The sequence below is a fragment of the Marmota monax genome, unplaced genomic scaffold, assembly GCF_021218885.2.
Source record: "Marmota monax isolate L192 unplaced genomic scaffold, Marmota_monax_Labrador192_F-V1.1 WCK01_AAM20220418_F8-fsc00158, whole genome shotgun sequence".
Taxonomy (NCBI): Eukaryota; Metazoa; Chordata; class Mammalia; order Rodentia; family Sciuridae; genus Marmota; species Marmota monax.
The window spans coordinates 2,502,157-2,514,193 of NW_026694092.1; the positions used below are offsets into that span (position 1 = coordinate 2,502,157).

Sequence of the window (12,037 nt, forward strand, 5' to 3'; positions counted from 1 at the left end):
AGCAGAATCTAAGAGTTCAGAGTGCAGGATGTGCAAGATGTTTATCACAGTGTGCCCTTGAGATCAACAACTGTGGAAAGGTAGAAAAGGAAGTAAGAGTGGACAGAGGTAGAGGCTGATCTGCAAAGCAGGCCTAACAACAGTCTTGGCCAACTAGGGAGTATTCTGAATCTGAGATGGCCATTTGGAGCTTTCCAGAGCTGGGCAGAGAGGATCAGGTTTTCATACCCTCCTGTTAATCACTCATTGAATATGGGGCCCTGGAAAAATGCATGACCTGGGGTGAGGTAGTTTTCTGAAGCTCAGTCAGTACCCAAAGGGAGCCGACAGCTAAAGGCAGTCTTCTGGCAGCACCCCAGCAGCCAGAAGGAATAATTCTTTATGCATAATTATTCACGAAGGGAAGGGGGCTGAGAGACCACAATACTCCACTGAAAAAAAAACTTAAAAGTCAACTTATGAGAAATGCTCGGAAACCAGGAAGATGAGAAGAGTGGACGAAGGTGAACATAATCATGGTATTTGAACTGACTAATTTTCCATATGGGAGGTCCAGAGGAAAGACTGAGCTGGGGTTTTGAGGAGTTGGCCTCTTCTGATGAAGATTCCCAGGAGGGGACAAAGGGGATAGTGTTCAAAGGTGAAAGGCTGTGGTTAGGTTGAGGCTCAGACCCAGAGAAACAGATTCAGGATGCTGGCCAGTGAAGGAAGATGCAAGGCACATTTGAGACAGTAGACATGCTTTATTCAGAGGCAGCAGCAGCCTCCATTCCCCCAACCCACTCCAGGCTTTCTAGAAGCCTTTTTTTTTATATGTAGGTCCAACGAAGAAGGCACAGTACCAAAAGGTTACATAAGTGAATGCATGCTTATAAGGAGATATTTATAACCTTGAGTACATATGCTGAATCAGGGTGATTATGACCTTGACTACATACTAAAACATAACTGGCTGCAAGTCCCAGTGAGGGAGCCTAACTATAGCCATCTTGGGCCTGTCCTACAGCTGTGATGGCAGAAAAGAACAGAATGTGTCTAGGGATGACAAGAAGATTGGCTTTCCTATAGCAAGATATTGAGACAAATTAGAAGAGAGAGAAGCAGGGATGTAAGTGGGAGATCTTGATACTCTTAATCTGTTTTGACTTAAGAAACAAGTAGTAAACATGGAGGACTTCAGAGAAAACAATTCTTACTATTGTGTACAGAATAGATTGGAGGATGAGGAAAGGCTACCTGTTGAAGTCTGGAATAGCTTGGGTAGATTTAGTTTCCCCAAAATGTCCCCAAACTTGGACTAGGGTGAGCAAGGAAGACACCTCAAATGCAAAATTTGTGCTTGTACTCTAAGAACAAGTGTTTCCTAGAATTTTGCACCTTATGCACCTTGCCTGCCTCACCATACCAATCAAAAAATAATATTAGTAAAAAAAAACAACAACAGTGTACTTATTGTGTGAAGACCATTTTAAGGCAAGTACCCTGCAAAAGAATAAGGTTTTTTTTGGGGGGAAGTCTGGTAGTATTTAGCTGGGTGGTCAGTGAGGGTTTTCTGAGCAGGGTTCATTAAAACTGAGATCTGAAAGCATTATCCACATGGGATGGGTGGGGAAAAGCATTGCAGACAAAAAAGAACAGCATGTAGAAATGTTCAAATAAAAATGCATGAAGTTGTACAATTATGTATATAATCCTCTTAAGCTCTTAAGGGAACAAGATGAAGGTCTGCCAAGAGCTAGAAAGCATACTCCATGTTTATCTTTATGACTAAAAAGAGGTCAAAGATCATCAAAGAAAGGTGAACCAATTAGTTGCCTTTTTAAATTTCAAAAGGCACTATGAAAGTTTGAAATTCTAGATATAAAAATCAATTCTACTGAATGTGGTTGGGCGATATCTTTAAAAATGGAAGGAGAGAGGGCCTACTCTCAAAAATAAAATAGTCCATGCATTAAAAAAAATGTATAAGACAATTACTTAAGGGATGAGAGTGTAGCTCAGTGGTAGAGCACTTGTCTAGCATGCACCAAGCCCTGGGCATCCATCCATCCCCAGCACTGAATAAAACAAAAATAAAAATTAAAAAAAAAAAAACAATTACCTAAATAACAGTTAAATTCTTCCTCCTGCAGGGTTATGAGCCGGATCCTAGTATAACCCAGTTGGCAGAGCAGTATGCCAAGGAGGTATGCTCCTTATTTGTAAAGCTATGATTGCCTCACTCTGTCTCATGAAGTTGTTTAACCAGCATGCTTATGTATGCTAGAATGGTACCAAGCTGTCACTGACGAATGATCCATTGGAAGCGGCACATGGAGGCAATGTATTAATTACAGACACTTGGATAAGCATGGGACAAGAGGAGGAGAAGAAAAAGCGGCTCCAGGCTTTCCAAGGCTACCAGGTTACAATGAAGGTACAAGTTGATGCCTCTCTGAAGGTTCATTAATTCCATTCATAAAGGCCACAATCATCTAATCACTCATTCATTTTAGGAAGAGCAAACTATCCTTTCATACTCCATAAAGAACTCATGTATCCCCCAGGGATTTCTCTCATCCCAGTGATTACCTGTGTCCTTTGGGAAAGACACTTTTTTTTTGCTGGACAAAGAAATTTGAAACCCAGGCAGCAGAGAGAAGCGTGCTGTTCCCTGTTATAGGAACAGAGATATCATAATATAATACATCCATGTATGTTTAGAGATATTAGGTTACTTCTGATGCATGCAATTTCTTCTGATTTCTCTTGTAAGAAAAGCCCCATAATCATGCTCATTCTTGCTTCTATTTTCTAAGGACCCTACATTCAGTTTAGTTTTGCCAAATCCTTCAGGGCATTCCCAGCAAACTCATTCAATTTGATACCTTCTGGTAAGACTTGAAGCAGTGTAATTTTGATCAGGCATTAGAATCACCTGGAGGAAATGTTCATGCATTGCTATCTGAGCCCCTCCTCCAAGGGTTCTGATTCAGTGGGTCATGGGTGAGACCTGAGAATTTGCATTTCTACCTAGTTCCCAGGTGATGTAATACTATTGGTCCAGGGCCACACTTTGAGAATTGCTGTCTGGGCTGGTCACAGTAGTGCATGCTTGTAATCCTGGTGACTGGGGAGGCTGGATCACAAGTTCCAAGCCAACTGGGGCAAAAAATAAAAATAAAAATAAAAGGGTTAGGGCTATAGCATGATGGCAGAGTGCCCTAGGTTTAGTCCCTAGTGGTCCCACCCCAGATACCCTAAAAGTCAGGTGCACATGGAGATTTTGTCAGCAGATCTACTTTGTTGAAGAAAGTGATTAAGCAAGTACAAAAAATATTTTAGCCTGACTTGCTGGCGCATGCCTGTAATCCCAGTTGCTCAGGAGGCTGAGGCAGGAGGATCGCAAGTTCAAAGCCAGCGTCAGCAACTCAGTGAGATCCTGTTTCTAAATAAAATGTCAAAAAGGATTGAGGAGGGGCTGGGGATGTGGCTCAAGTGGTAGCGCGCTTGATGGGCATGCATGCAGCCCGGGTTCAAGCCTCAGCACCACATACAAACAAAGATGTTGTGTCCACTGAAAACTAAATAATAAAAAAATATTTAAAATAAAAGGATTGAGGATATAGCCCAGTGGTTAAGGCCCCAGGTACCAAAAAATATATATTTTATTGGTAAGGTATATATATACAAGTTTCTTATTATTTCATGTCAAACAGAGTGAAAGTTTGAAAAACAGAAAGTGAAAATATATTTTCCCTACCTTCTTAACAAGTCACTGTTCCTATAGGTATCCTAACAATTCCATGTGTTTCTTTGCAGACCTTTTTTGTGCATTTATATATGTATGCCTACACACACACCCAATCACATTATGACTTTTCATGAGTATTATTTTAAACCTATTATTCTGACTTACTTTTTCCACCTAACAAATATATTCATTGAAATATCTCCATTCTTTTTAATAGCTGCATAGAATTCTGAAGTAAGAATGAAACATAACTTGCCTATAATATTTCCTATTGATAAATTAAGCTATTTCCAAATATCCCAGTTGCAAACAATGCTAATGTACACAATTTACAGATTTATTTGTACAAATGTTACTGGAAAATAAATCCCTAAAAAATTTTCAAAATATGGGAGATGCTGTTAAATTGCCCATCTAAAAAGGATGAGCAATTTATTTTCCACAGATGCATATGATACTTTCTTTCTCCACATGTTTTCCATTCTTAGTTATTTACACTTTTAACTTTTGTAAATATGAAAGGAAAAGGTAACTCATGCTTTTTAGAATTAGAATTTGCATGATTGCTAATGAAGTTAAGCATCTTTTCATGTTTATTGGCCATTTTCACTTCTTTTCTATGAATTGCTATCATATCTTTTGCTTGTTTTCTAATTTTTGCCTTTTAATCATTGATTATAGGGGCTTTTATATGTTATAGTGAATCCCTTATCATATATGTTGCACATATTTTCATGGAGATATTTTAAATTATCCATGGTTTCCCACATAATTACCTTGACTACTCTTAGGTGTTCTTCTGGTGTCAGGGATGTAGGTGTGAAGAATGGTTATTCACTAATGTATGACTAATATAAATGCTACTCCTTTTCCTTGTCATTTTTCTAGTATTTTAGAAATTAAGAATGTTCTGAACTTAAAGCTAGGGTGGAGGTAGAGAAAAATTTTAGTACAAAAGTAATGCTTTTAATGTAAGAAAGTATGAGGATATATAATTTTGAATCTGTTAAGTGTACTATGGAAATAGAATGGAAAATGTAACTTTCAAAAATTAACTGTTAGAAGCCTGGCATGGTGGCACATGCCTGTCATCCCAGTGGCTTGGGAGGCTGAGACAGGAGGATTATGAGTTCAAAGCCAGCCTCAGCAAAAGTGAGGTGCTAAGCAACTCAGTGACACCCTGTTTCTAAATAAAACACACACAAAAAAATAGGGCTGGAAGAGTGGCTCAGTGGTTCAGTCGCCCCTGAGTTCAATCCCCAGTACCCCCCGTCAAAGCAAAGAACTGTTAGAGAAAATTGTGACTGCTAGTACATTTACATTAAGAATGAACTATCCTTAGAACTGTAATAAATAAATAATGTTGGTTTTAAGTAAAAAAAAAAGAACACATTTGTTATTACTGTAATTACCTGTTATCTGATATTACTACCAGTATTTTCTTAACGAATAATGTAGTGGTGGTTAATATGAATATTGTTGACTATAATATTTTTGTTATTTCTTATAAGTAAATAAAGTATTACATAATTTTAAAAAAAGAATGAACTATATAGTGTACAGTGTTCATAAACCTGTTTAATTCACTCTTACTTTGGGGCTTTTTTTCCCCAAAAAATCCCATAGTTAGGCACAATGTATACTTCAAGTGCTAAAATAATTCTTTGAAAATAAGCTTAAAATCAAATATTCAAAGCAACTTCTTAAATATATTGAGATAAAATTGGTGACTTTTGCTATCAGCCACATATTATACTAGTAGAGTTCTTTATTGAAACGTCCACTATCCCACTAGACAGAATACCAGAAAATCAAGCTTAACTTGGAGGTGATGATCTCCCAAATAAAATAAATGATTATTGAAATGCCATAAGGATAAAATACTATATACATTTCCCTTGGGTGTCTTGTGCTAAAAACTTTACTCTGCCTCTTTATCTCTCTCATTACATTGATCTCTGACTCCATGTTATATGTGTTTGTAAATACTGAAAAAAGATAAACATGACTGTCACATGTAATAGTCAAACTGTGATCTTGTCTCCATCTCTTTAGACTGCCAAAGTTGCTGCCTCTGATTGGACATTTTTACACTGCTTGCCCAGAAAGCCAGAAGAGGTGGATGATGAAGTGTTTTATTCCCCACGGTCACTAGTGTTCCCAGAGGCAGAAAACAGAAAGTGGACAATCATGGTAAGCGAAATGGGAAATTAAGGGATAAGGAATTCTCTGGGTCATTCCAACTTGGTTGTTCATGCTTTCTGGTAAATAACAAGCAACCAAGGTTATCCAACTATATTACTTGTTCATATGGCATCTATTTCTTTTCCAGAAAACTCATGATAAATTGTTATTATTCATTAGTATTTTTAACATATTTTAATGAAGTAAAATTTTAGTGAATTACCTGGTCTTAATAGTGGTACCAGCCAGGGTCTAACACACAAACAACTGAGTCCATTCTAGGTGGATAAATAGAAAGGAATTTATTAAAAGATGTTAAGCAGTTCCCAGAATCTCTCAGGAAGGGGATGTCGTGAATCATTCTTGGACACCACATACCAGGGTCAACACAGCAGGAAATTTACTCGACAACATTGCAGATCAATTATAGCCAGAAAACCATTGATATAGTCACTCACAACTTAGTACCAAAGGCCTTTGAACTAGATGCCATACTCCATCTAAAACAAATACTTCTACCTGCACATGGAGCAGAAGATCCAATCTCTCAAAGTATGGCTTCTACTCCATGTTATTCACTTTTGCATCCAAGTGTTGAGTAGTTGCAGCTGAGTCATATGCTTGCATCCTAGCTTCAAGGGAGTCTGGGATATGTAGTTTTTAGCTTTCAGTCTTGGAGTAGAGAAAAGTTGGAGATGACTATCTGCTAAGAATTTATAAGTAAGAATGTGGTGTTGTGAATATTAAAATGATACATGTAAAGAATTTAGCAGTACCTAAAACATTGTAAATATTATAATTATTATCATCTTCATTGTTGATTTGATACAATGACCAGCAGGAGTTCAAATTCCACTATGGCTGCTTAGAAGCCAATCATGGCTTCTTTTTCTGGGGGAGGTTCTCTATCAGGCCTAAATTTGTCATATCCAATAATAATTATTTTACTGTATCTTTCCCATTTGTCACCTGAGGATACTAACTTTGTCAAATGTTAGATAGCAAATGAGTTTTAATCTTGGGTTCTTAATCTCATCAACTGGCCACTTGGAATCAGAAAGAGTGGCATAACCAATTAATTAGTGTGTGTGATATGGACACTGGAAAGGTACTCCTTATGTCTCTGAGCTGGATGATCTGGAGGTTTCTTTGAGTTTGGTTCATTTCAGCAGTTATAGCTTAGCATCTACTATGACAAATGACAATTGCCATGTCATCCAGACTGGATCTTCTGAAGCTTTTGTGCACTTAATTCACCCAGGTATCTTGTTAAGTGCAGATTCAGATTCAGTAGGTTTGAGATGGGACCCCAAATTTGGCACTTCTGATAAGCACCCAGGTAATTGAGGTGTCACTGCCTTGTGAACCACATTTTGAGTAGCAAAGAACTAGATGACAAGAAAGAAAATGGAAGCTTTCCAACCTCAGGAAGATAAATATATATATATATATATCCTCAAGTTCTGTTTTTCTCATCAGAAGACAATTGGAGTTACAAAGATAAATCAACCAAATCTATTACAGCAGATTGTAGAAATTCAGGGGATAAAACTTGGGAAAAAAAGCCTTCTAAAATATTAATTTTAGAGATGCTCTACAATTCTAAATTTTTAGAGCCTAACGAACAGTATATTTAGATTCAATTTATTTAAAATTAAATAGCACATTCACATGGTTGAAATGTTTACAAGGAGACACACACAGTGAAATCTTATGTTCCATTTTGCATCCATATAGGTCTTGCTACTGTCTCATCATTCCCTATTCTCCTGAGATACCCACTATTATTAGCAGAAAATGTGTCTAAAAAAACATGAAAGCAGAACCATGTTAAACTGAAGATAGAGAATCTAAAGTAGAAAGAATGCTCAACTGGGAGTGAGGAGATGACTTCTATAACTGGCTTCTGTTATCTGCGCCATCTTGGAAAAGTATTACCTCTCTAGGTCCCAGTTTCCCCACTGATAAGTAGATTGAGCCATAGAGATGGAAAATGAGTTTTAATCTCGTCAATGGGCCACTTGGAATCCTGTGTGGAGAAGGATTCTGAATCTGCTTGTGGTGTGGGACAGAAAGAGTGGCATAACCAATTAATTAGTGTGTGTGATATGGACACTGGAAAGGCACTCCCCCTTATGTCTGAGCTGGATGATTTGGAGGTTTCTTTGAGTTTAGTTCATTTCAGCAGTCATAGCTTAGCATCTACTGTGTACCAGAACCTGTGCCCAGCATTGGAGATTTAAGAGAGAAAAAGAAAAATATGCAGTCCTCACATAGTCTATATAATTCACAGATACATAAACTTTTCAAGTAGGATGAGAGCTTAGAGATCAACTGGACTAAGTTCCTGTTTTATAGGCAAAGAAATTATTCATAGACAATTTATTCAGAATGGCCTTTAGGCTCAGCACCACCGTGATTGATTTTTTTCTAGAATCTCTAAAGGGACATTACTTGTTTACCTCTAGAACTTCCCTATCCAATATAGTTGCCACTAGGCACATGCAGCTATTGAAGTTTAAATTAAATTTTAATAAATTTGAAGAATCAATTCCTCAGTCACGCTAACCACAATACTCATATTAAGTGCTGAATACTCACTGTGGTTAGTGACTACCATGTTGGACAGCACAGACAGAACATTTCTATCATTTCAGAAAGTTTCTATTGGACAACATCACCCTGGGGAATGATTTTTGCACACATAAATTCATTTAAGATGGAAGAAGGAAGAAAAAACACAATCTGGCCTCTAGTTCTGAGCTGATAATATCTATAATGACTGATGTAATGTAAGGTCTAACTAAGAGGGTGAAGAACTTATTCCTAAAGCATGTGACAACTTTCAAGCAGAAGTGTACTCTTTCAGTAGCTTTTATTTTTTGTTTTGTTTGGTTTTCATTCAGAGTAACTTTTTAACAGCTTCATGCTGGGTGATTTCCAGCAGTGATGCTCTGAAGGTTCTAGTAATCACACCTTTCTCTCCACAGCACATAGGTCTTTGGATCCCTTTGTTTTAAAACAAAATTTACCCTTTTCTCCCTACAAAGCTTGCTCTTTTATTTTTCAATGATTAGTAAGTCAGTAGGTCCTCCAAAATGTCAGGTAGGTTTCTTCCCCTGCCAATAAATTTTGGAACTAAAGAAACATAAAGGGACTCTGCAAAAGGGCTGACACTTAATAACACTGTTATCTGAATGACCCTTAAGCACATAACACCATTGCAATTGTAGCTTACCGTATTTAGAGTCTAGGGTTACCAGATAAAATATAGACACCCAGTTAAATTTGAATTTCAGATAAACAATGAACAATTTTTTCTATAACTATGCCCCATGCAATATTTGGAATGTGCTTACAGTAAAAAAATATTTTTTGTTTATCTGGCACCCCTATTTAACTGTCTATATTTACTAAATCTGGCAGCCCTACCCCAAGTTGGCTTTCTAAGTTTTTTATTTGAAAATAAGTTTGACACGTCCAATGACTCTGAACCTTGAACAAAGCAAAACCTCAGATGTGATCCCAGGAACTCATAAAAAGCTTAAAATATTTTTACCTGGTAGATATTCTTATCCCAGATTTTAACTATTTCCGTCTTGTCATTCAGATCTCACCTTAAATGTCATTCGTTTAGCAAGGTCTTTCCAGTCTGCTTACTCTTCCCCCCCCGCCACTCTAGGCTACCTACTCTTAAGTGGTTCCTCAGCCTCCTTTTATCCACTTAAACTTTTATTTTTCAAAGGTACTACCTGGTATTTTCTTATTTCTTTGCTACCTGTCCCTCCCCCACACACACCAAAATGAAAAATCTGTCATAAGAGCAATCATCTTGTCTATAATATTCTGCATTATACCTAGAAGAGTGCATGAAACATACCCTAAATATATGCTCCGTAGACTTTTATAACTTAAAGTCAACATAGGGTACTGATTTTAGTACACAGACTTTGGAATCAGGTTACAATTATTGATTTCTGTGAGATCTGAAGCAAGTACTTTAACCTCAGTAAGCCTAGTTTATTCATATGAAAAAATGGGGTTGAAAATAGAAACAACTTCATGAAGTCATGAGGATTCAATGAGATAAGAGTCATCTGAAAATGGTCAGGTTCCAGGGATAGTCAGGTGCATATCCACCTTTTGTCATTACCACTCAGGAAAACATACCTCAGCTTCTTCATGTGTATTTTACATCTCTTACCACTTCCTATTGTAGGAAAGGATATTAATTAGTATGAGTAACACAAAGCACTTAGCACAGTTGTCTGTTTAAAAAATATATTCAATGAACACCTTTGAAATATAAAACCTGTTCTCCTGATACAGCCTAAGGACACTTGTGCAATACAGCTGAAGTATAAGAGCAAGTACCTGAGAGGCAGTGAAAACATCTCATAAGAGTGAAGTCAGAGAAACTGGACTCCAATCCATTTCTCACAATCTGTTGTTTCAAGGGTTGGTCTCAGTCTACAAACAATGATGTCAGAAGCCATCTTAGAAGATCAGTGCATCAAATGAGATAATGCATGAACTTTTCTCTCCAACTCACCAAAGTACCTAGTACAATGCCTGGCAAATAGTTTTTGACTGACTGACACATGGTAAGGCATTTAATACACTGTCTGGTACCTAGTAAGAACTCAATATATGTTCACCATTGTTTCTGACACTGTTATTGTTGCTGTTATGGAGATTGGTAAGAATAAAAGCGAAAGTCACTATTTGTGGCTGACAGCCCAAGGGGAAGCTATACTCTTGGCTATAAAGTTAATGTTCTTTCAAGAGGACAAAAATTCATCTTGCAGATGTTATTCATTAGCCCAAATAATTTATTTTCATTAGTCTACATTTGATTTATCCTAAACTTCTCTAGGTTTCAAGTGACCAGACCACAGTGTAAACATGAGAACTGGGATAGGGGGGATTATATTTCTCTAAAACTGGCCAATTTATGGGTTTCAATTCATGATTGGAAAACACAATCATGACAACCATTATGGCATTACATTTCATCTATCTGACCTACTAGTCCTGGAATGAGGCCTAAGTAAGCATAGTGTTTGTGCTTATATTTGGGTTAGCTTGATCCCTCTGGACCTTCCTTTATCCGAATAAAAATAAATATCAGCTCAGAACTGTTCCCTTATCATTTCCTTGGAAAAACACATTTTAACTCTAGGCCTGCAAAACTGAAACCGAACTCCCCTTCCTTAGGTCCCAAAGCAGAATCTTACTAATGTTTCTCTCTCTCTCTCTCTCTCTCTCTCTCTCTCTCTCTCTCTCTCTCTCTCTCTCTCTCTCTCTCTCTCTCTCGTTGTACTATCCCAGGCTGTCATGGTATCCCTGCTGACAGATTACTCACCTAAGCTCCAGAAGCCAAAGTTTTGATTCTGTGTTGCTTGTCAAGAGAAAATGTTCTTCAGTAACAACAGAATGGGGGAAAAAGAAGAGAATCTAAGATATAAACAAATCCCTAATACATGGTGTGGGTGAACTGTATGATATTGCTTTGTCATTGTGAGACTTTCCTGAAACCCTTAATTTAAGTGCCTAGGCACTGTAATACCTGGCTTGACTTGGTTTATACTCTCTAATTCACAATTTCTGAGTTGCATTTGGGTATCATATTAATCATCATGTACATTTGCTTCAACTAAACATAAAATGCCATGTTCATTATGCATAATATCTAAGCCATTAAATGTAATCTATGCTTATTACTTTAATAAATGATAACCCATGCTAATTTATAAGTAAACATTTACCAGGCAGTCAGCTTCTGGTAGATCTGTGGGCTGTGTTCATGTCCCCCAGGACCAACGAGAAAGCCAAATGATGTATCTTGCAGATGTGGTAGTTTTCAGACCAATGAGGAAGACAGATAGTCATAGAGACAAATCATGAAAGTCTTGGAAAACAGCTATTACTGTGTCTAAACTGGAGGTTTTTTTTTTTTTTTTTTTTTGAAACATTTATGGGAAAGGACGGGGGTCCTTCAAGACTATGCACCTTTTCTCTGTAATGAATACTTAGTATCACACTCTGAATGAAGCCTTTGCTAGCAAGTAGAAAAATCACAGCTACCTAGCCAGGAAGATAAGATCCAATAGAAAGTGA

The 12,037-nt window shown here is 37.3% G+C and overlaps 1 protein-coding gene across 1 annotated transcript in view; it reads left to right on the forward strand.

Moving 5' to 3' along the window:
* The window catches only part of Otc (ornithine transcarbamylase), a 58,047-nt gene extending 46,369 nt beyond the window's left edge, over positions 1–11,678 (forward strand). The window contains exons 7-10 of the mRNA XM_046465037.2: positions 2,133–2,186; positions 2,267–2,416; positions 5,789–5,926; positions 11,249–11,678. Coding sequence (XP_046320993.1) covers positions 2,133–2,186; positions 2,267–2,416; positions 5,789–5,926; positions 11,249–11,308 — 402 coding nt within the window. The 3' untranslated portion in view covers positions 11,309–11,678. The remainder of the gene's footprint in view (positions 1–2,132; positions 2,187–2,266; positions 2,417–5,788; positions 5,927–11,248) is intronic.
* Positions 11,679–12,037: the final 359 nt, after the last annotated feature.